Raw genomic sequence first — 24,424 nt, 5'->3', positions numbered from 1 at the left:
ATGTATGGATGCGAGTCATGGACTGTGATGAAGAAAGAAAGGAAGAAGATTAACAGTTTTCTGAGGTTGTGTTGGAGACTAATGTCAAAATATTCTATGGACAGCAAGAACAAACAAATCGATGCTCGAAGGAATTATACCACCGTGTCCGTCGGAAGCGTTGATGATAAAATATAGCACCGTCGTGCCCAATATAGTACCAACAAAAAATAGCACTCTCTCTCTCTCTCTCTCTCTCTCTCTCTCTTCCATCTCTCTCTCTCTCTTCCATCTCTCTCTCTCTCTCTCTTCCACCTCTCTCTCTCTCTCTCTTCCATCTCTCTCTCTCTCTCTCTCTCTCTCTCTGTCTCTTCCACCTCTCTCTCTCTTCCACCTCTCTCTCTCTCTCTCTCTCTCTCTCTCTCTCTCTCTCTTCCACCTCTCTCTCTCTCTCTCTCCCATCTCCCTCCCTCTCTCTCTCTCTCTCTCTGTCCCTAGCACCTCACTCTCTCTCACACCTCTCTCTCTCTCTCTCTCTCTCTCTCTCGCTCTCTCTCTTCCACCTCTCTCTCACTCTCTCTCTCTCTCTCTCTCTCTCTCTCTCTCTCTCTCTCTCTCTCTCTCTCTCTCTCTCTCTCTCTCTCTCTCTCTCTCTCTCTCTCTCTCTCTCTCTCTCTCTCTCTCTCTCTCTCTCTCTCTCTCTCTTCCACCTCTCTCTCTCTCTCTCTCTCTCTCTCTCTCTCTCTCTCTCTCTCTCTCTCTCTCTCTCTCTCTCTCTCTCTCTCTCTCTCTCTCTCTCTCTCTCTCTCTCTCTCTCTCTCTCTCTCTCTCTCTCTCTCTCTCTCTCTCTCTCTCTCTCTCTCTCTCTCTCTCTCTCTCTCTCTCTCTCTCTCTCTCTCTCTCTCTCTCTCTCTCTCTCTCTCTTCCACCTCTCTCTCTCTCTCTCTCTCTCTCTCTCTCTCTCTCTCTCTCTCTTCCACCTCTCTCTCTCTCTCTCTCTCTCTCTCTCTCTCTCTCTCTCTCTCTCTCTCTCTCTCTCTCTCTCTCTCTCTCTCTCTCTCTCTCTCTCTCTCTCTCTCTCTCTCTCTCTCTCTCTCTCTCTCTCTCTCTCTCTCTCTCTCTCTCTCTCTCTCTCTCTCTCTCTCTCTCTTCCACCTCTCTCTCTCTCTCTCTCTCTCTCTCTCTCTCTCTCTCTTCCACCTCTCTCTCTCTCTCTCTCTCTCTCTCTCTCTTCCACCTCTCTCTCTCTCTCTCTCTCTCTCTCTCTCTCTCTCTCTCTCTCTCTCTCTCTCTCTCTCTCTCTCTCTCTCTCTCTCTCTCTCTCTCTCTCTCTCTCTCTCTCTCTCTCTCTCTCTCTCTCTCTCTCTCTCTCTCTCTCTCTCTCTCTCTCTCTCTCTCTCTCTCTCTCTCTCCCTCTCTCTCTTTTCCCTCTCTCTCTCTCTCTCTCTCTCTCTCTCTCTCTCTCTCTCTCTCTCTCTCTCTCTCTCTCTCTCTCTCTCTCTCTCTCTCTCTCTCTCTCTCTCTCTCTCTCTCTCTCTCTCTCTCTCTCTCTCTCTCTCTCTCTCTCTCTCTCTCTCTCTCTCTCTCTCTCTCTCTCTCTCTCTCTCTCTCTCTCTCTCTCTCTCTCTCTCTCTCTCTCTCTCTCTCTCTCTCTCTCTCTCTCTCTCTCTCTCTCTCTCTCTCTCTCTCTCTCTCTCTCTCTCTCTCTTCCACCTCTCTCTCTCTCTCTCTCTCTCTCTCTCTCTCTCTCTCTCTCTCTCTCTCTCTCTCTCTCTCTCTCTCTCTCTCTCTCTCTCTTCCACCTCTCTCTCTCTCTCTCTCTCTCTCTCTCTCTCTCTCTCTCTCTCTCTCTCTCTCTCTCTCTCTCTCTCTCTCTCTCTCTCTCTCTCTCTCTCTCTCTCTCTCTCTCTCTCTCTCTCTCTCTCTCTCTCTCTCTCTCTCTCTCTCTCTCTCTCTCTCTCTCTCTCTCTCTCTCTCTCTCTCTCTCTCTCTCTCTCTTCCACCTCTCTCTCTCTCTCTCTCTCTCTCTCTCTCTCTCTCTCTCTCTCTCTCTCTCTCTCTCTCTCTCTCTCTCTCTCTCTCTCTCTCTCTCTCTCTCTCTCTCTCTCTCTCTCTCTCTCTCTCTCTCTCTCTCTCTCTCTCTCTCTCTCTCTCTCTCTCTCTCTCTCTCTCTCTCTTCCACCTCTCTCTCTCTCTCTCTCTCTCTCTCTCTCTCTCTCTCTCTCTCTCTCTCTCTCTCTCTCTCTTCCACCTCTCTCTCTCTCTCTCTCTCTCTCTCTCTCTCTCTCTCTCTCTCTCTCTCTCTCTCTCTCTCTCTCTCTCTCTCTCTCTCTCTCTCTTCCACCTCTCTCTCTCTCTCTCTCTCTCTCTCTCTCTCTCTCTCTCTCTCTCTCTCTCTCTCTCTCTCTCTCTCTCTCTCTCTCTCTCTCTCTCTCTCTCTCTTCCACCTCTCTCTCTCTCTCTCTCTCTCTCTCTCTCTCTCTCTCTCTCTCTCTCTCTCTCTCTCTCTCTCTCTCTCTCTCTCTCTCTCTCTCTCTCTCTCTCTCTCTCTCTCTCTCTCTCTCTCTCTCTCTCTCTCTCTCTCTCTCTCTCTCTCTCTCTCTCTCTCTCTCTCTCTCTCTCTCTCTCTCTCTCTCTCTCTCTCTCTCTCTCTCTCTCTCTCTCTCTCTCTCTCTCTCTCTCTCTCTCTCTCTCTCTCTCTCTCTCTCTCTCTCTCTCTCTCTCTCTCTCTCTCTCTCTCTCTCTCTCTCTCTCTCTCTCTCTCTCTCTCTCTCTCTCTCTCTCTCTCTCTCTCTCTCTCTCTCTCTCTCTCTCTCTCTCTTCCACCTCTCTCTCTCTCTCTCTCTCTCTCTCTCTCTCTCTCTCTCTCTCTCTCTCTCTCTCTCTCTCTCTCTCTCTCTCTCTCTCTCTCTCTCTCTCTCTCTCTCTCTCTCTCTCTCTCTCTCTCTCTCTCTCTCTCTCTCTCTCTCTCTCTCTCTCTCTTCCACCTCTCTCTCTCTCTCTCTCTCTCTCTCTCTTCCACCTCTCTCTCTCTCTCTCTCTCTCTCTCTCTCTCTCTCTCTTCCACCTCTCTCTCTCCACCGATGAGGTGTATCCATGTCCTTTCCTGCAAGTGCTGAACATCGACCAAGAAGCAGCACATCCAGTGTTTTTAAACTCATTGCTATGAGACTCTGCCAGGGTAAGAATCGAACCGCTGTCATCGCAGGCTTGGAGTGCACACTCTAACCATTTTGCCACCGAGTCTGGTGTTAAATCTGGAGTTAAGGTTAAGCCATTCAACTTGAATTAAGCCTCGATGTCGTATGAATAATTTCGGAATTCCTGATCTAATGATGGCTTCAAACTTGAAACTTCGTTTCTCAATGAGAATCTCGTATAGTCTGTGGACATTGGCTGAAGAGAATTTGTGGCTCATCCACCATGCATCGAATCTTCTTCCAAGCCATGAAATGGCAACAGCTCTGAGGGATTTGTTACTGGATTTTCCCAAGTATATTGGTTGGTCTTGTGTGTTATTCTGTCTTGTTCGTTAATTGCCGGAATCCTTCGGATTTCGGAATTTATGTTGGTCGGTTGTGTATGTCATTCTTTGTGTGTCTGTCTGTCTGTTTGTTTGTGTGTTTGTTTACCCTGTAGCAGCCACACCGTTTCAGCGATCATGACCAAACTGGGTACAGACGTCGGCCATGGTCCAACTTAGACACTTGTCGTTTTTGGTGAATCTAGGTTAAAGGTCAAGGTCTAGGTCACCGAAAAACCGAAATTCTTATTTTCACAATAACGTCCGCTAAAATGGTCGTATCGACTTCAAACCAAATCCAAAATGTGCATCTTCCAATTCTGCATCCAACCATATGTCTCATTGGGGGTGCCACACCAACACCCTTCTTAGCGGTCGGGGGTCGAATGTCAGGGGGGGTCGGGTCAAAACTTTCAAATTGCGATAAAAACTCCATTTCAAGTCCGATTGACTTCCAAGTTATGATCATGACCAAACTAAGTGCTGTAACTCATTAAACAGTAGCACGATCGACTTATAAGAACCAAATTGATTTGCAGGTTTTTGTTTTTTTCAGAGAACATGGAGATATGACAAAGTTATTCCTGCAATTCCTTGCTCAACGAGCAATTTCATTTGTCTGTCTGTTTGTTTGTTCTTTTTGCCTTCAGGTATTTCAAACCGATCTTCATGAAACGTCACCACCTGGTAGAGTTCGTCATAAGCAAGAAGCCTATTGTTTTTGAGGTCATAGGTCAACATCGGTCAAAGGTCAACAACTTTGTCAAATTTCTAAAATCCTCAATTTTCATCCGATTGATTAGAAATTTGAAGGGGATTTATATTTCAGGTCACTGAATCCAACCACCAATTATTTTTGAGGTCAACATGGGTCAAAAGGTCAACATGGGCCGAATTAATAAAATTGTAAATTTTCAACCGATTGACTTGAAATTTGAAGAGGATTTATATTTCAGGTCACTGAAATGCAACCACCAATCATTTTTGAGGTCAACATAAGCCAAAGGTCAACAACTCAGGTGGAATTTCTGAAATCCTCAATTTTCATCCGATTGACTTGAAATTTGAAGGGGATTTCTATTTCAGGTCACTGAATCCAACCACCATTCATTTTTGAGGTCAACATAGGCCAAAGGTCAACAACTCAGGTGGAATTTCTGAAATCCTCAATTTTCATCCGATTGACTTGAAATTTGAAGAGGATTTGCTTATGAAGTCACTGAATTTAATGAACAAGTATTTATGAGGTCAACATACGACGAAAGGTCAACATTGGTCAAAAAGTCGGTCGGGGCCAAATTTCTAAAATTGCCATTTTTCCATCTGATTGACTTGGAATTTGAAAAGGATTTGCGTATTTGGTCATTTAATTTAACGAGCACGTATTTTTTTAAAGTCAGATTTGTTTGATGGACTTTGCAAGTTTCGTGCGTGACATCTTTCTTGTTTAAATGCTGCTTCAGTGGAATCTCATCGATGGGACTAAAGGTGCAAACTTTTTTTTATCAAGTTGAGGAAACATGGCAATGCTTATTTTCCCACTTATTTTTCCGAGTTATTTATTTATATGTTCCATTTATTAAATTGTTTTCAGTGTAATCACAGATTGACGTCGTCGATTTATAATCCGACACAAATGCCATTACCTGCATATTGCAGGCATCGATGTTTGCATGCAAAACATACACCTCCTGTATCTTTGCTGTTTTAAAGGGCATTCTGGTACCCAGTAAGAATGTTATATCTCTGATCACAAGATTGGGCAGCTCCATCCCCAGGCTAAAGTGGGTATTTTAAACCCAAATTCATGAATGTTGCCATTTTGCACTTTGTATTCTTTTTTTGTCCATTAATAATTGATTGATTTACAAGTCTCCTTCATTAAATCCTGGTGTTGGCTTAATGGTTAAGGTGGCTGCTTTAAGACCTTAGGGTCCTGAGTTTGAGCCCCTGACATGCTGTTAACATAGAACACAAGGTGGGTTGACTCGGCCTGTCATCCTTCCGAGGTCGGCAAAATGAGTACCAGCTTACTGGAAAGACTGAGCCATTCGAGTATCCTGCATTTGAGTGGCGACCCATGCAGGATTGTGCCCCCGAGCCAAGGAAAACTGCCTCGGCAGCCCTATGTGGCTAAAGATGCGAAAGGAGTGGTTTCTAGTTTCTTCTTCTTCTCCTTCTTTACCGCCGATAACAAAAGCCTGGTTTGGCTTAGTGGTTAGGGTGGCTGGCTTGGGATCCTAGGGTCCTGGGTTCGAGCCCCGTTGGCTGCTGAATTAACACTAGGTGGGGTCGACTCAGCATGTCATCCTCCTGAGGTCGGCAAAATGAGTACCAGTGTACTGGTAGAGGGGCACAGCCGTGCTCCAAGAAATCATAGCTACCTGGCAGCCGAGCTGCCGTACGCAAGAACCACCGATAACGCATTGATTTCTAATTTTGGTGCTTGTCTTTTGTCGTGGGCATTTTACGAAACATTATCATCGAAACTGAAGTTTATCAGAATAACGAGAGCAACGTTTGCATTGCAGAGTGATGATAAATGAAGAAAACGCAGAATCTCTGCTCGAGGCAGGAGACATGTTGACATTTGATGATGTACGTGACGCTTGCGCAGAGTTCCTCGAGAAGAACCTGCACCCGTCCAATTGCCTGGGAATGCTTCTGCTGTCCGAAGCGCACCAGTGCACGCGCCTACACTCTCTCGCGTGGCACATGTGTCTCGCTAACTTCTCCACTCTTTGCCAGAATGAAGACTTTTGCCGACTCCCCTGTGAAAAGCTGCTTGAGCTGCTGCGCAGCGAGGAGCTCGAAGTCGAAGACGAGAGGCTGGTGTATGAGGCAGCCGTGCGTTGGGTGCGCCACGACGAGGAGACCCGTGTGGGATTCTTGCCAGAGCTCCTCGCTGGCGTGCGCCTTGCCATGCTTCCCCTCGTTTACCTGTCGGGCACAGTTGCGACGGACACACTCGTACGGGAAGATGCAGGCAGTCGGGCTTTGCTCGATGAAGCGATTCGCTGCAAGCTCAAGATCCTACGTAACGATGGCGTGGTTACCAGTCCCTGTGCCCGTCCGCGCAAGGCCGGTCACTCTCTTCTGCTGCTTGCCGGGCAAACGTTCATGTGTGACAAGATCTACCTCGTGGACCTCAAGGGCCAGGAGATCGTACCAAAAGCAGACCTGCCAAGCCCACGGAAAGAATTCAGCGCGTGTGCCGTCGGTTGCAAGGTGTATGTGATGGGTGGACGTGGTGCTGAAAATGGCGTTTCCAAGGTAAACTTTTTCCCAAGGTAAACTTTTTCCCAATGTCGATTGTGGATCAAATTTGAATTTTGAGGGTTGAACTTGATAGCTTAATGCGAATGTATGTACGTATGCAAGTAAAAAGAGGATTCGTGCTGTACACAGAGGGTGGGTGGTGGAAAGTAAGAAAATTAACTTCTGGAGTTTATATCTGTGATTGTGATCCGACTTAAAGGGACACTTCAGATCGAAATTTCAATAAAAAATAAAAAAATAAAAAATTTATTCAAATATACATGGTCGGTCACTTGTGTGTAAATGAAGAACAAATTGTGTTTTGACGATTCATTCTTCTGTGCGAGAGAGAAGTTTTGAAGAGTTATCTTCACGACCTCGTTGGCCTCTCAACAATCAGCCCCCGTGCCCCTCGATCAGTCTGTTCGTCCTCGCACCTTCTTGTGTGTATCTCTTCAACGAGCCTTGACATCTGTGGACAAAGTCGCTCTGCTCATTGACGTGACTCGTCCCGTCGTGTGCATCGCCTGGTCGGCGGAGAAAGTTTCGTTTCAAATTGTTTTTTTCACCATGGCTTTTAAAAATCGGATTCCGCCTTGTTCCACAGCGGAAACCCTCTCGCGTCCCTTTAAGGTAAAGGTTCACAATGACACGGATCGACCAGGGAGAGGAAATGATAAATGTTGTGACCCGACGTGTAAATACAGATGTTTGATCCAGAATTAGATGCAAGGTTTTCAAATGGGAAATTGTTTTGGAGCTTGGACCATGTGGTTGTGATTCAGTCATTCATACGATGGTGGTGTGGCTTTGTGGAACACGTGCTGGACGTTGTTTCTCCTTCTCGTGTGTCCGGGCGGGTCGCAGGATGTTTGGGTGTACGACATGGTGCACGACGAGTGGTCGAAAGCGGCTCCCATGCTCATTGCACGCTATGGCCATGGCTCTGCGGAACTCGAACACTGTGTGTACGCAGTCGGCGGACACACGGCCATTCCTGGCGTGTACCCTGCGTCGCCGTCTGTCTCACTCAAACAGGTAGCGTTGTGCTTTTGAAACGGTTGACTGTCGTTCGGTGTCGGTGATCGAATGTTTGAGGAAAGCTTGTAACACGTGTCCTCAGTGTTATGGTGTATGTGAAACAGTCCGTGTTATGGCAGGCAACAGCTCGGTTAACATTTCTTGAACGGGAGATTTGCACGATATGTTTGAACAACACGTCGTCTTAACACATTTGGACACAGGACGTTTCAAATTCGCGTATGTTTCATCAAATAAATGAGGTGTCGATGAAGGATGGTTGTTCGGGATAGGAAACGGATGGTATCGACAAAACAGCCCTCGAATCTGTCACGACCTCCCGTGCTCACAGGTGGAGCGTTACGACCCGGTAGCGAACAAGTGGGCTATGGTCGCCCCACTGCGTGAAGGAGTGAGCAATGCGGCCGTCGTCAGCGCCAAGCTTCGGCTGTACATCTTTGGGAGCGGCGGAACATCTGGCATCGGTCAAGACCATGCACCGAAGGTAACAAGACACCAATCTGCTCACTGACCCAGCATTACCTTAATCCGACCTAACACTACTGAACCTCAATTCTAGTTAATTTAATTATCTTTATTTATTTTGCATATTAATTTTTCAGTGAGCCCGACTCAGAATGCGGAGGAATTTCTCAAGTTCTGTTTTCGTGTCGAAGGCGTATGGCCGGAGTGCCGTGATCGTTGTTTGAAAAACCCACTTGAAGTCCCTCTGTCCTCTCTTCGCCAGAATTATTTTGTCCACACGTCGTTTTGTGTTTCGTATTGTAAACATTTCCTCTTCTTCCGTACACCATCCTTTTAACCTCTCATTCCTGTTTCTACTCTTCAACCTGTTTCTTCCTCTGCCTCAATGTCTGAATTCATGTTCCTCTGCCCGTCTTTGTTGTCAATCATTTCCTTTGTGTCCCTCGCGAAGCGTGGGCGAGCTAACGCCGACACCCTGACCAAATTCCTGTCCTGACTTCCTCGGTCGGAGTGGCGACCCGTCCAGGATTCTAACTCTAACCACAGATACTGCTTCGGCAGCAACGACACCTTGTATTGAGAGTATGATTCATGATCTGATCTGATCTCATCAAATTTCCTTTGGCTACATTTCCAGCTTGAAATTCCTCTCTCAAGTGATCCATTCCTCCCCCTCTGCCCCCCCCCTTCTTGAAATTGACCAGGTACAGTGCTACGACCCTCGTGAGAACCGTTGGACGGTGGTGGCCTCTTGCCCACAACCCTGGCGGTACACAGCAGCGGCTGTGTTTGGAGGGCAGATCTTCATCATGGGTGGAGAAACGGAGTTTGTGGCAGGCTCGGCATACCGCTTTAACACCGAGACGTGCCAGTGGACTCGTGTCGGGGACATGACCGCCAAGCGCATGAGCTGCATGACCGTGTCCTCGGGAAACAAGTTGTACGTCGTTGGTGGATATTTTGGAACGCAGCGATGCAAGACCCTCGATTGCTACGACCCGGCTTTGGACACATGGGACAGCATCACGACGGTGCCCTATTCCCTGATACCAACAGCATTCGTGAGCACTTGGAGGCATCTACCAGCATGACCCTCCGTAGCAGTTGTAACGAAACCATCGATATATTTATGAAACACCGCATCAACGTGGGCCATGAGTTGGGCCCAAGAATGACCCGTGAAAATGGATGTTCCAAGAAGGAACTAACTTACGTCAGTAATTTTTACTCGTTTGTACCAAGACTGCCGCTTCGAGCGGAAACGCTTGGGTAATTGTGATTCAGTGTTAAAGCCAGAGTGACGTCTCATGCACATTTTGTACTTGTCTGTTGGTTTTGTTAGATTGTCCTTCTCCAAGCATTCTGATCGAAAGACTGTCGGTTTTTGTAATTGGAGTGACGGGGGGGGGGAGGGGAAGGGGTCTCTTCCTCTGCGTGCCCCATTTCCAGGCCACCTCCCCCATCTCCCTCCATAAATGGAGACGATTTCGAGCTCAAATTGTACTTCGGGCATCATCTCTGGCCTCGAGGCTCATCGCATCGATATAACAAAACACCTTGTGGGTTGTGGTTATTAGGCCAGTATGCGCTTTGGCTCCGCTTGCTGGCCCACCCATCGGTGGAATGTTGCTGTTAGGAATGCTACAATGGAGCAAGTTGTCTGGGATTCTGCTTTGGCCGGGCCTCTCGTGCCGCTTCACTACACGGCCTGCGAAACGCAAATTGTATCGCTGCTCGTGTTGTTGTTTTTTTTTTATTTTTTTTCTTCAAATCTTCGGGTATTCAATTTTGATCGAATTTTTCTGCTGGTGGAGGAATTCTCGAGTCGTGCAGTCTTTATTTATCCGTTTCGTTTGTCTTTTGGCTGTTTGTTGGTCACATGAACGTGTTTATTTATTTTACGACTGCATTTTGAGCCAGTTATCCGGGGTTTAAAGCACTGTGCGATGGGGGGAATCTGCCTCGCTAATGAGACGAACTGTAGACGACGGTAGTGCGATGACACAAAGGAGAGGGTGGGAAGTGTGGGGGGTTTGTGGGGGTAGGTGGAGAGGGAGCACCAGGCATGAGGCATGAGGCATGAAAAGCCCGTAACCATAGAAACAGAGAAGGCCCCATCGGGAGTGGTAACGCTGGGGAGAAGCTCGGTGAGCAGATCGCATCGTAGGAACTTGAGGAGAGAGAGAGAGATGGGGGAGATGGTGCTTGTGACGTAGGGGTTTGAGCGCCTCGAGCAGCCTTTGTCTCCAAATACGATTACTGCGGCGTCTCCAAGGAGCTTAGTTTTCAACATGCTCAGCGGAGTCTATGCCATGAACAAAGAGTGCGGGGGAGAAAAAAAAAAAAAAAAAGAGAACTGTTCTGCTCATTCCCAGCACGTAGTTGGGCCTGACTCCAAGCATATGCCCTTCACCCCTGAAATGCTTTTTTTTAAAACCATGACCGATGGCTTCCAAACGCCATCTTTTATGGCCTTATGATAGTAAAAGTAGAATCGAGAGTTGTGTTGTGATTTTGTAACCCGCCTGCATGAACGTGTGCGTATTATTGCCTCGTGATCACATTCCAGGAACCGATGGATTTCTTCGTTATCTTTTTTTTTTGTACACAGCAAGGCTGCTGAAGTTGTGGAATTAAATAAGTGAACGTCGAACGTGCTTTGAATCGTGAAACCTCTTCGTGAGATTTGGATCTGCAAGATCCGCCTCGCGAATCGGACAGCTTTTGAGGATCACGCAAGATGCAGTTTCAATCCCTCGTGCAAGGAGACAAATATTGATGATCTATGCAAATGTGCCGGAATGTCGACCAATTCTTCGCGCAGCTCTTCCCTCCTCTCCCCACACTCTCCTCTCTTGACTCCTAACCGTTCCTTCCCGCACTACTCCACCTTCCCTTCTCTCTTTTATAATCTTCCCCTGTCTTTTATTTACTCAATTGAGCCATGCTATTGGTTCCAAATAAATGTCCCTGTAAGAGATTTGGCAATCTTCCTTAGTGTTCCAAATTAATTAATTAATTAATTATTGAGCAGTCCAAACCTCAATCCTGTGGAAACCAAAGTTGGTGTAAAACCGTCCATCCCTGATAATATGACGAGGGTTGCCCCAAGCTCAATCCAGCAGTTATCTTGGGCATCGGTTATGGCAAAATAAACCATTGCTCTGCTCGTTAAGCTGGTCGTCGTGTTTGCGAAGTGTATGTTAAAGATCCCATGTTGTATTTTGCAAAAGTAGACCTTTGAGTGAGTCTCATTAGTTGAGTAGGATTTACCACCCTGGTTTATAAATGCTGCGATTGGTAACATGATGCTCCATGAATGGAAGGTCTCTCAACAGTCGTGCTTCAGCGTGAGGGAAGGGGGGGGAGGGTGCGAGGGGAGAGGTGGATGCACCCTTTGTTAGCACATTACAATTGCCAATTCAATTCACTGTAAAGTGGTTATCCAGTTCGCGGGGATCCTCAGTCTGAAAAGGCGTGAGTGACGGATAGCGTTCTCAATATTCAGATCCTTGTGCAGCAATGTCATGTATAATGCTGCGTTGGGATGATTTGGATGATAATCCAGCAACAAGTCAGAGTGGAGATTGCGATGTAACCACAGAGTACCCTGCCGGGACTGTACCATACTGTAATTCACAAGGAATGCCAGGTGGCTTACCACTTAGATAGGAAAGTACCACTGTGGCCTCCCTGTCCAAATGGATTGTGATGCTTCATGATACGCCAAGCATCCAGCCTTTGTTGGCCAACGCTGCCGGGTTCCTCATATACGACGTGTGCCCCTGCCCTCCCAAAACTGACCAGGTTCCTGCCTACCTCCTCCACAACTGCATGTGAAAGCATCACCAATCAGGTCTTAAAATCCTGCTCCAACAAAATTAGTCGTTTATTTACTCTACTCCAAGCGTTTGTGTTTTTGGCTCTAACCTCTGCTTGTTAGGTGGTGAAAATCATCTCTCGAAGAAGACCAACGTGGGTATGATGTACTCCGCACGCTCACTTCTCATTTACAACGGTCATGAAGCCACTTTTTTTTCAGTGAGCACGAAATCATTGTTTCTATTTTCCAATTTGTCGATCAATGATGACCATTTTACTTACTCGTCAATGAATTATATATCTATCGACTGGACTTTTTGTCGATAAATAGATGGAACGAGATCTATATGAGGGGTGCAGGTGTTCCTAATATATAGTCGTTTAAGAGTGAGTTGTCCCATGCCACCAATTGCTCCAAAATTTGATGTACCACATTATTGTAACGCGCCGCAGGTTAATGTCACAAAGTAAAAATTTCAATTCTTTATTAAACTAATGTTAAAACTGGAAATAATGGAGCTCTGGGCGATTGAGCGTCGTACGTTGGATGTGCCCCCTCGGTGGAGAGAGGCGCGGAGCTTGGCTTACACCTCCGCCCATCCATGTGGTGTTTAAAGGGAATTATTTCTCGTAATCAATTCCATTAATAGTTGCTAACTCCCACTTTTGGCAGTATTCTTCCGCTTTTTTCTATAAATCGAACAGCCTTCCGATTTTATTACCCAACTGGAAGGGCACTTGGAAGAGCGCATACCTCTGCCACGCAATACCTGATCCAGGATCCAGTAGAACACATCAGGCCCAATAACCTTTTGAGATACCGTGCTATGTATCGTTTTTGGCCCGATCTCTCAATGGTGTAGAATCACTTAAAAAATTATAGTATCCGGTTACAGATCTTCACCAAAATCGAATCAGTTTGTGCTCGTCACACACCGAACCTGTCCACAAAATTTCATCCAAATCCGTCCACAAATTTTTCAGATATTCTGCGAACAGACAATCAAACAAGAAAAAGACGTCGTGCAGAGCACGATACTGGCAAAGTCCACCTCACCCCCCCCACCCCCCCCACGCTCCAAAGGTTGCCATGGATACATCAAATTGTCCATTTCATAAAGATTAAGATTGACAAACTTAATCAGAGCTCAGCTCAATCAGATGAAAATAGATTACTTTACCTCTGCCACCGAAGGTGAAGGAGGTGATGTTTTCACCTCTTTCTGTTGGGTCACCGAAATAGGTGACCCTTATTGTCAGTAATTCTGTCTGTTTGTTTGGATGTTTGTTCGTTTGTCAAAAGGATAATTGGTAGTAAACGTGGGCCGATTTTGACCAAACTGGGATGGTAGGTACATTTTATGACCTAGTGCTTTGGAAATTGTGATGGTTGCTAGGGACGCTTTGGTTCCCTAGCAACAACCGAAAAACCTTCAAAATCGGTACCGTTCACGCGAAATCAATTCCGAAAGCCATTATCCCACGTAGGGTTATGAAATTTGGCACGAATGATCTGCAGGTGATGCTCTATCAAATATATTCCGGTTTTTGTGATATATGGAATAGTTTACCCGCAGCACCCCCTACAATTAGGGTATGCGTGAAAATTGAAGGCCCCCTAGCGACCAGGTGAGTGCATCGATACGAATGAAACTTTGCAGGTTCATGGTACTCAACGAGTACTACAACTTTGCCTCAGGACATATTGACCGATTTCGCTTCAGTCAGGGGTCAAAGGTCAATTAGTGCAAAAATCGATAATATGCGAGAGCTGGAAGTGCCTTCGCGCCAAATGCTACTCCTCCTAGGGTTATGGTCGGATGGTCATGAAAATTCGCACTAATCGTCTGGAATACATTGTGCACAAACGATCGAGCCGGATTTTCGATTTAGATCTTTGTTCACCCACAGCACCCCCTCGAACTTTGGGGATTTCCGATTTCAAACCGCATTTTCGGTACTTTTCATTCAAATGGATACCGAGTATTTATCAGTAGATGGAACTGGATGAGATTTGATATGCATAATCTTAAGGTGATTCCCTATCCGCTATATAACATCCATTTTGCTCTATATCTTATAGTTTCCATGCTCGGCGACCCATCGCCGCCGACCGGCTTGTCTGTTTATCTGTCTGTCGTCCACAGGTCACGATTTTAAACCGATCTTCATGAAACTTCACCACATGGTAGTTTGTCAAAAGCAAGAAGCATATTTGTTTTTGAGGTCAAAACGTCAATATAGGCCAAAGGTCAACAGCTAAGGTGAGATTTCTAAAATCCTCAATTTTCATCCGATTGACTTGAAATTTGAAGAGGAGTTGCATATTTGGTCATTGATTTCAACCACCAATTATTTTTTCTCGGTCAAATTTGTTTTAGGGATTTTAGAAGTTGTTGACCTCTGCATAACATCTTTCTTGTTTGTTTGTTTGTTTGTGTACAGGATATCTCAAAAAGTTGTGGACGAATCCGGATGAAATTTTGTGGGTGTGTCACAAGGACAAACCGATTAAATTTTGGTGAAGATCCTGATCCGAATCCAGATACAGATCTGACCAAGAATTTTTTAAGTTATTCTTCACCATTGAGAGATTGGGCTAAACCGATATATAACACAATATCTCACTAAGTTGTGGACGGATTCGGACGAAACTTGGTGGACAGGTTGGGTGTGTGGCAAGGAAGAATTGATTCGATTTTGGTGAAGATCCGAATCCGGATCTGGATATGAGAATTGTTTAATTTTGAAAGTTATTCTTCGCCATTGATCCTGGTGTTGGCGCAGTGGTTAGGGCAGCGGCTTGGGATCCAAAAGGTCCTGAGTTCAAGCCCCGTTGGGCCACTGAATTAATACACCAGGGGGTTGACTCAGCCTGTCATCCTTCCGAGGTCGGCGAAATGAGTACCAGTATACTGGGCCGGTGTATACCCCGGTTAAAATAGGTGTACCATATCCCTGTGTCGTAAGAGGCAACCAGGGTTGCGTCAGGAAGGGCATCCGGTGTAAAACATGTGCCAAATCACTGCGGATCATACGGATGATCCGCTGTGGCGACCCCTAAAGGGAGCAGCCGAAAGAAGAAGAAGATTCTTCACCATTGAGAGATGGGGCCAAAAACGATATAGTACTGTATTGCACGATGTTTCAAAAATGTATTGATTGGGCTCTATGTTCTCGTGGATCAGGCATTACATGGTGGAGGTATGCCCTCTACCGAGTGCCCTTCTAGTTCAGAATGAAATTGATGACATTAGAAGTGTGACCTTGAGTTGACCTTTGACCTCAAAAAATAGTTACTTTCCCAATTCAGTGATGGACGATGCAAATCTTGTTCAACTTACAAGTTAATAGGATGTAAATTGATGATTTTAAAAGTTTGACCTTGACTTGGCTTTTTGACCTAAAAAGTAGTTGGTTTCCCAATTCAGTGACATAACATGCAAATCTTGTTCAAATTTTAAGTCAATCGGATGAAAAATGACGATTTTAGACACTTGACCCCAAGATGACCTTTGACCTCAAAATCAAAAGGCTTCTCGTTTGAAAGTACCTCTACAGCTTGGTAAAGTTTCGTGACGATCGGTTTGGAATTGTGACCTGTAGGCGATAGAAAGACATGCAAACAGACAAGCCGGTAGGCGACATGGGTGGTCGCTATATAATTGCATACTAGTCATACAGTTTTTGACGGATCGGGCTGAAATTTTTTGACAAAGAGGTTGATTATAGTGTGCATAAAAGCGCGGAAGCCGATTTTTGATTTTCGAAAAGAAAAAAAAAATTCGGATTATCTTTATAATCACCGATACAATCTTTATTATGGATCCTCGGCATCGAAAAGCTGCATATATCGAACAAACAGTTATAAATGGAGCACCTTGGCACCATTAGAGCATTTAAATCGCATCAGATGTGGCAATAAATGTGAATTGTTGCTCCCAGCTTGCCAGCTGGATGACAGAAGACGCCATTTGTAATTTTTGCCGTTTCCATCCCGAACCCGTTTAGAATCCCGTGTGGGCACGGCTAACTTGCAGATGGAGACGAATCGACAAAGGGTCCACAGACAGTGTCCACGGGACTACATCGACACCAAGTCGTCATCGCACGATCCGGTATTGACCTCAAACAAGGAAGTGGCATCATTTGGCCCATCAATGCCGTGGTGCACTCCCAGGTTAATTATGTTTTTTGTTTGCTCCAGCTTTAAAGATCAATCTTCTTGATGTTTTACTCAAGTCTGAATAACCTGATGTTGATCGGGTCACCCAATCTGTACACAATGTAACCAAGTATTGGGACAGCACCCCAAAACTTGAAATGAACCCCATCAACTCACATGTGAACATTTTCTCATACTTTACAAAGGTGTGTGGGAAAGTGTTGAAACTCAGTTGCAATGAGGATGTAACAAGGTAAAGAGCTGACTGACCTTCAACATGGTGATTGGGTACCGACGATATTTCCATCACATTGAGCCTCCCAAACCCCGAGTCAAATCTGGGTCATTGTACATATCGCAAACATAAGATGGTCATGCTAGTTTTGAGATTTAAACAGGTGTGGCCAGAAGAACCTTTAAACGTAGAATGGTGTAATATCACACCTGATGGCAAAACTGTCAGGTGTTAGTTGATGCAGCATCTGAAATGTGCTTTACATCTCAAGACAAATTGACACTGAGTTAGACATCAGATTGGATATGAATTGATAGCCATGCACATTTTCTCAACGTCCCAATACTTTTGGAAATTATAATACAGATGCTGCTGCTTTTGCAGCTCTGAAGTGGACATACCACCACCTGTCTTCCTTATGCTCCTCCATGATCGATCTTTCAGCTTACTTCACCGACCTTTTGTTCCACTCTGTAGACAATTCCACCTTGTGTTGTGAATTTGAACAGCATGGGCCAGGCGACAGCAACATCACTGTCTGTCGATTTCAAAAACATCATGGCCTGCCTGTTCCGCATGTTAGACTATCGTTTAATCCCAACAGATCCCATATGGCCATATCCTTACCCTCTACCCTGCATCTCCATATTGACCACTGAACTGAACAGATCTTCCCAACTGTTCTTTTCGAACCAACTAATCTCCTCGGTCTACGTCAATACAATGTGGGGTGTGTTCCGTTAGCAAGCCGCATCGTCCTCTATTCACAGTAGAATTGAATCGATGGCGGCCATTTTGCGAACATTGTCGCATTTCGTTAGCAAGCGGCTTGCTCCCTCGATCACTTGCCGAGCAACTTAGCAAGCGGCTTAAGAAGCAGTTCATACGGTACGGTTGGCTCGGCAAACGAAAGTAAGCAGCTTGCTAACGGATTACATGCCAGGGTTTTGAAGTGAGTATGTTGCACCCTGGGGTGTGTTCTAAAGTCTAAGTAACCCCAGGAATGTGTTCTGTTAGCAAGCGGCTTGCTTACCGCTTGCCATGTGGCTTGCCCGTTTCAAAGTACTCAAGCAAGCACTCCAGCGGAACGGAATGCTCGACGCCGCTTAACAACAAGACGGTCTGCACGGAATCGATGCCATCGTGCCACTCGAGCAAATGCCGTCCGATCCGTCGTTTTCAGTTTCACTCGATCCTCGTTTGACAACTTCCCCAAACAAATTGATTGTGTTCGAAGTGACTACAGAGTACGAGGATGAGGGAAAGAAAGATAAATAAATGAGGAGTCAGAAGGAGGGAGCCCCTGCCAAGCTTATCTTCGGACCCTACCATATTGTGCATTTGGGGTTGGGGGGGGGAGGGAGGGTGGGTTTGCATGTTTTCAGATCTTGAAGAATTAGGATGAAAAGTAGGAGCAGCATGCTTCTGAATGTTTCATTGGTTGTAGTATAATTTTGAATCGGACTCTGGTGGCCATTTTTGCTGACGTAACGGACTTACAAAGCGGTCGATACGGAATGTCTTGCTTGGAAAGCTATCGATCCGCCCACTAACGGAACACAATCCCTGGTCTCGGCATGCTACCTCATTGATTAGTCTCACCCAAAAGCAGTTGCGAGACTATTTAAACGCCCGTATCTGTCTGTGCGTGCGTGCGTGTCCACGTTTATATATTTTTGCTTTAAATCTTATTTTCTCTGGAACCGCTTGTCTGATCATTGCAAAACTTATGTTTCAAGAGAGACTCCCCATCGGAGAATATTTTATTTATAACTCTGACATCATAGGTCACATGGTATGTATAGCAGCCATATTGGATTAAAGGAAAGAAAGTGGTTGTTAAATATCTTAACACAGCAGGCCCGCCCCGAACGCGGGTTCCCACATCGCGGTTGAATTATTGTGGGAGATGTGCCGATCGCGGCATGGGTCCTTCGCTCTATCGCGGTTTGGTGTGGAGGAATACACAACCCCGCATCTCCGTCTCACCGCACAGCCCCACGCCACCCTCCATCACAGACTCGGTTGCTCTTTTGATATTGTGCCGCACGGACCGTCACGTGATATCACGTGCTTTCGTTTGTTATCGTGCGATATCGCATTGTTTCGTTTTCGCTCGTCTTTTAATTACGTTGTGGGGTGTTGGTGACAGTGAATGCGTATGAAGAAGAAGAACAAGTTGTGGTTTTAGTGAAATGAGGCAAGTGAAACATTATAAAATGGTATTCAAGGTTTTCAAAGCAAGAAGCAAATTCAATTCAATTATGAGAAGTGTTGGTTCAATTAGGAGGTAATGAGAAAAGAAGAAATAAAGAATGAACCAAGGAAGGAAATAAGAGGCAGAATTAGTTAAAGATGTTGTTTTTTTGCGAGAGAAAATATTTGTTTGTTTGTTTGTTTGTTTTTAAACCGAGTAATGAGAAATAAGATAAAGTTGAGGAGCATGAAATGGAACACTTGGGATGAAGTAAAACGAGGCACATATCTTAAGAGGTGTTCCTTCGTCTTCATGGAGACGTGCTTGAAATTCAAGCGCGAGATGGATGTTGTCATGGCATCTCATACGGAGGTCGATAAGGACATGCAGAACAAGGTAAAACAGACAAAGATCACCTCCTCCTTCACAAAGTCTGATGATCCTCAGCTCGGGACATCGACGTCATCTCAATAACCTCCAACGCCCACATCATCATCAATATCATTACTAAGTGTGTACAATTTTAAATGTTATTCATTTTTACTAGTTGAGACCAAAAAAGTAGATACATTTTAGAGATTGTTCCCCTAACCCTATTTTTCCCACAAGGTCTTAATTTTGTGCATTGCAGTTTTTCCCAAGGCGGGGAAAGGCAATAAAACATGGGAATTCCTCTGGATTTTTTGCAGTCGAGTCTAAAGCAACTGAAAATAAAGGGAAGGCCTCTGAAGTGTCACTCGTAATCCCCTCTCTCACCACCACCGGGAGCAGCTCTACATGGTACATATTTACATCGAGAATTTGCGTCGGCTCCACCTTCGGAACCCCCCCTCCCCCCAGTGTGTGTGTGGGGGGGGAGGCAAACCAAGTAGCTATAACCTTTGTCTTATGACCCTTAGTCCCTCCCTTGGCAAGTTTGGTTGAGATTGAATAAGTACAATGACCAAATGTGTCGACCACAAACAGACAGACAGAAACCAAATTGAATATTTTAGTATGATGGTGATAGCTGGCCTCAAAAACCATCAATACTCCCACTCTGCACCCTTTACTGGCTATACAGAGTCCTTCCTTCAAACTTTTGAGCTTCGTATGATCCATAGGGCTTTCATATGCAGTCCAATGGAATACGCCTGTGCTCCGTGGACTGGGATTTCCACGCGGTGTCCCCCACGTTGCACACTTGGAAGGAATGGAGAAAAACACCCTGGGCATCATTGGCATCTCATCACCTTGGCACAGTCTAACTCCTTTCCCATCATCGCTTTGTTGATGACCTCTCTTCTTTTCCTGCTTTTCCCGAAAGTTGCATCTCTACCGCTTTGGCTCTCCACTCCTCCTCAGCTCAACTGGGACAACAACGTCTTTATCCGGTGCCTCCTCCATATTAGCAGTCTACATCCAAGCTTATTGCCTAACTCCCACACTTTTGCACTCCACCCCCACCACTTTATTCCATCTGTTCAGAAATTCCATTGAGTTTGAAGGCAATAAATCTAAACAGAAGTTGCTTTTCGATAAGATTTTCACTTGTCACAAAATTCAACCCATGCTGTAAATAATCTGAATTTCCTGTCCCAAACGAGCCTTGGGATATGATATTGCTGCTCTGCTCTTGTCACTTATTCAAGATATCATACTTTTTTACCTCCTCGTCCTTATTGTATCTATTCCAGGTGTATTGGAGGAAGAACCCCTCCCCCCACAAATGTTTGTGTGTTAGACGCTGCATAAGGTGTGACAACTGCAGACTATATTAAACACAAAAGGCACAACACAAGTCGAGATTTTATTAGGAAATAAAAAGACAAAGGCTTTGAAAGTCTAACATTTCAACAACAGAGTGGTCTTCATCAGTGAGCAACACAGGCCGTGTGTGTTCATGTGAGTCATGTCTCATGAGATCTCAAATGCCCTTCTGTGGGGAAAGTTTGGCTGGGTAAGGTGGTGTTTGGAGTGACAAAGGCTTGCAGAGGAACATGAATTCCAGGCAACCAACGTCATCCTTTACTTGTAGTTTGAGTTGGATGGACTCGAGGAGTTAGAATGGGAGGGAGGTGTGGAAGGGGAGTGTGTGAGAGGGGTGAACGGCAAGTGGAAGAAGCTATTTTCTAATTTCGTTCACTATTAAATACCCACTCCTTCTCAGAGTGAATTGTGGTGTCAGTCAAATATCTTGCATAATGCAATATGTACAGCCCCACCCCCCTTATAAATATTCTGGTTGTGCCCCCTCCCCCTTATTTTCGCTAAGTACCTGTCCCCAGTGACAGTAAAAGTTTAAGTTAATCTATCAATTTTAATTATTTCATGGAGTTTTAAAAGGTTAATTGTGTTGCACTCAAAAAAAATCCAGCCTTTTAAATTTGAGACAAATCGATCATCCCTTTTGCTTTAAAAAAAAATGCTATATTGGTCACTTCGGCCTCAATTTGCGGCATCAAAATGGCCTCTGAGGCCATGGCTACATAGACCATGTTACTTCTCGCACAAAGTTGTGTTTGTATCCCAAGAATGGAGTTTGTAGCTTTAAGGTTGTGGCCGTGCATAAGGAACAGACTCACACACACATGGAGAGAGAGACAGAGACAGACAGAGACATTCACACTCATATATTGTTATGGTTTTGCCAGCCAGGTCACGAGGGACTTCTCGGACCTGCTTCCTGACCGTTGACGCTGAAGCCGAAAAGCTGCAGATAACTCCGCAGCACAACGGGCTGCTAAGCCACCACGGACGCTGTCTGAGACAATTAATTTAGGTAGGGTCCTTGCGTCCAATTCCCGCGTTACCTTCCCGGCAAATTAATCCCCCCAGATAGGGAACCGTGCTCTCGAAAACCCACTTCTATAAATCAAGAATGGATGAGCGGAACTGTAAGAGGGATGTCGGCTTGTCTTTGACCGCAAAACTGCAGAACAAAAGTATGACACCACATTACGATGCCACAATACAACACAACAATCCTCTTATGGTTTACCATCACAATATCTTTTGACATTGTTCCATCACAATCCCACAACGAAGGTAAAATGTCAAAAGATGTCGTGATGCTAATCCACAAGAGGATTGTGGTGCCATATTGTGGCATCGTATTGTGAGGTCATTGCTTCCTTGTTCGGTTGGTTTTTTGAGATTTGATCCCTCTATGAATTTACTTTTTTTTCTTTCTTGTTTCTGCTATTTTTTAAAGTAATAAATTGCTTAATGTTTCACATATTTTGTTACTTATGGTACATTCTACCCCCCCCCCCCCCCAATCTTGGCTTTTGGTTCAATTCACACGGTGGATTACCACATTTGTGAAACAATGCGATTATCGTTTTAAAAAAAATAAAATAAAATGCTCAATGTCCTCAATCCTGATGCTGTGTGGACTGTGCTTCCCCGCTGACAGACCTCTGGTAGCTTGTACATGCTGCTGAATTTGAGCCTGGCGAGTAGCTGCTGAAATCTATCTGTCCGGGTTCTTCCCGACATCTTTGTTCGCTGTCCCTTTCAGATTTCTTTGTAATTCTCCTTTTTTTCCACAATTCTCTTTATTCGTTCTCGCTCTTACTCTTTCTTTTCTTTTACTCTCTATGCCGCTCTTTCTTTATCTATCTCTCTCAGAAGTGAATTCTTGAAGAAATTTTTCTGTTTGGCTCTGTATGGGTTTAAGGGTTGTGGAGTAACGGCGGAAACCTGAATCCTGTCGGGTTTACAAGCCCATCATTGTGCACACATTCAAATGGGCTGCCATTTCTTTCCCATATCATCCCTCAGTATGGAGTACTACCCTACATGATGAGAATGATGTAATAATGTGGACGGAGGTATATCTGGTGATGTCGCGATGTCGAAGAGTGCCCTTCTACTTTTATGATGTCATAGGTGCCTTCGTCATGACGTCATAATTGCATACACAGACAGAACACTACATCCGATCAGTATGAAATTTGTTGAGGATCATCTGGGGATAAATTGGTCAACAGAAGAAAAAAATATTGACGTTATCGGTCACGTGGTTCGGCAGCCTTTTTTATATTTTTTTATTAAAAAAAAAAAAAACCTTCAAAAATCTTCTTTTCAGAAACGGCTGAACAGATCGGGGAGAAACTTTACACTATTACAGGTATGACCACCAATCTATGAGGAACAAAAACTTCCACCTTTGACGTCATTGGTCACATGCTTTGACAGCAATATCGGTTGTACCCTTAAACCTCAGAGAAACTTCTCCAGAACAGCTGGACAGATTGAGGGGAAACTTCACACATATGTTCCTCAAGCCTTGGGGATACCAGGGTGTTCATGGATAATTGATAGGTCACATGGTTTGGGAGCCATATTTGATTGAAGGAAAACATTTTTAAAATTCTTCCCTAAACCGCTACATCAATCAACGTGAAACTTCAAAATTGTGATCCAATGGTGATGGGGGATACATGTTTTAAATTTCAACATGATCAGACACGTGGTCTGGCAGCCAGAATTATTTAATTTTTTGAATCTGCGTTCTTTTTGATTTTTTTTTTTTTTTTTTTGAATAAGGCTCACTTGGCTGGCTGTGTCTGGATGAGTTTGAGGGTAGAGGAGAAGCAGCTGAAATGTGAATCCTATCCAGGTTCCTCCTGATGACTTCTTCTTTGCCTTTTGCTTGTTTGGGTTCCTTCTGATTACTCCAATGCCGTACGTCTTTCATTTGGTCTACAATTTCATTTGAATTTAATTTTTTTTTAATTCCACATTTGTTCCCAGAAGAGTTGGCTCGCACCAAGTCCTTCTCAAGACTGCACGGGGTAAACTATTCTATGAATACCATCTAGTTATTAATAATATTGATAATATCCAATATTTATAAATATATATGTTTATATCCGTGGGTTCCCCCCTCCCCACCCCCCCCCCCGGTGCCCCACTTGTCTATATAATAAAGCAGGACTGTGTGTGTCTGTCTGTTCATCCCCGAACTACTCCCTCAGTTTTGGGGCGAGCCCCGCCAAACTTTTTGTGGAACCTTTTGGGGTCCCAGCGTGTGTCCAAAGGTAGGTGGGAAGTTTTATAAATTCCTCAATAAAATTATGATTTTGAGTTTCCACTTTCCACCCGTAAGAGGCTGCTCTCTGTCCGCATGTAAACTCATTCACAGGTTCGGCATTTGCAATTTCACCATTTACTGCAGGTGAAAACATTCGCTGGTTTGATAATCTACTTGGGGGGGGGGGGATCACCATTCACCGTTTCGGCATTATCCGTGCGTAGACTTTTCCGTCATCATCACACTACGTTCGCGTCGGACGTTTTTCTATTTTTTCTGAAATAACCCATTTCCTTCATCATGGCACAAAAGTCAATCCCCCCTCCCCAGCCAACACCATCATCATTGTTATCAGCTTCATCATTAAGGGCACATTGATTTACACACTACTACCAGTTTTGGGGCCAACCCCACCACATTTTCTGTGTACCTTTTTGGGTGCCTGCATGTGTCCTAAACTGATTGGGTGTTTTCATAAGAAGCTCAAACCATTTTTTGGGTTGAGAATCTGGGTATCCATCTCCCCCTGGTCTCCTCTCTCGTCCTTTCTCTCTCAACCTCTCCCCCCCCCTCTTCTCGTTTCTCTCTTTGTCTCCTCCATCTCACTCCTCAATCTCTCCCTTTCTAACAGCTAGGTTTTCCTCGTCTCTCCCCAGGGTTTGTAAGCGCTGTGTACAAAGATTCTGTTGTTGTCGCCGCTTGAACCCAGCTCTGGCGGC

The 24,424-nt window shown here is 45.1% G+C and overlaps 1 protein-coding gene across 5 annotated transcripts in view; it reads left to right on the top strand.

The window, feature by feature from the left end:
* The window catches only part of ENC1 (ectodermal-neural cortex 1), an 80,515-nt gene extending 69,596 nt beyond the window's left edge, over window positions 1–10,919 (top strand). For 4 of the 5 annotated variants that reach the window (XM_085890815.1, XM_085890817.1, XM_085890816.1 and 1 more), the window contains 4 exons: window positions 6,034–6,775; window positions 7,628–7,798; window positions 8,133–8,285; window positions 8,971–10,919. In XM_085890815.1, coding sequence (XP_085746941.1) covers window positions 6,034–6,775; window positions 7,628–7,798; window positions 8,133–8,285; window positions 8,971–9,357 — 1,453 coding nt within the window. In that variant the 3' untranslated portion in view covers window positions 9,358–10,919. The remainder of the gene's footprint in view (window positions 1–6,033; window positions 6,776–7,627; window positions 7,799–8,132; window positions 8,286–8,970) is intronic. The other variant, XM_085890819.1, reaches the window with a different exon arrangement.
* Window positions 10,920–24,424: the final 13,505 nt, after the last annotated feature.

This window comes from Eptatretus burgeri, chromosome 8 (genome assembly GCF_056783735.1).
Source record: "Eptatretus burgeri isolate ZD-2024b chromosome 8, Ebu_testis_v1, whole genome shotgun sequence".
Classification (NCBI taxonomy): Eukaryota; Metazoa; Chordata; class Myxini; order Myxiniformes; family Myxinidae; genus Eptatretus; species Eptatretus burgeri.
Note: the sequence above shows the minus strand (reverse complement) of the source record. Positions and strands in the feature narration are given on the sequence as shown.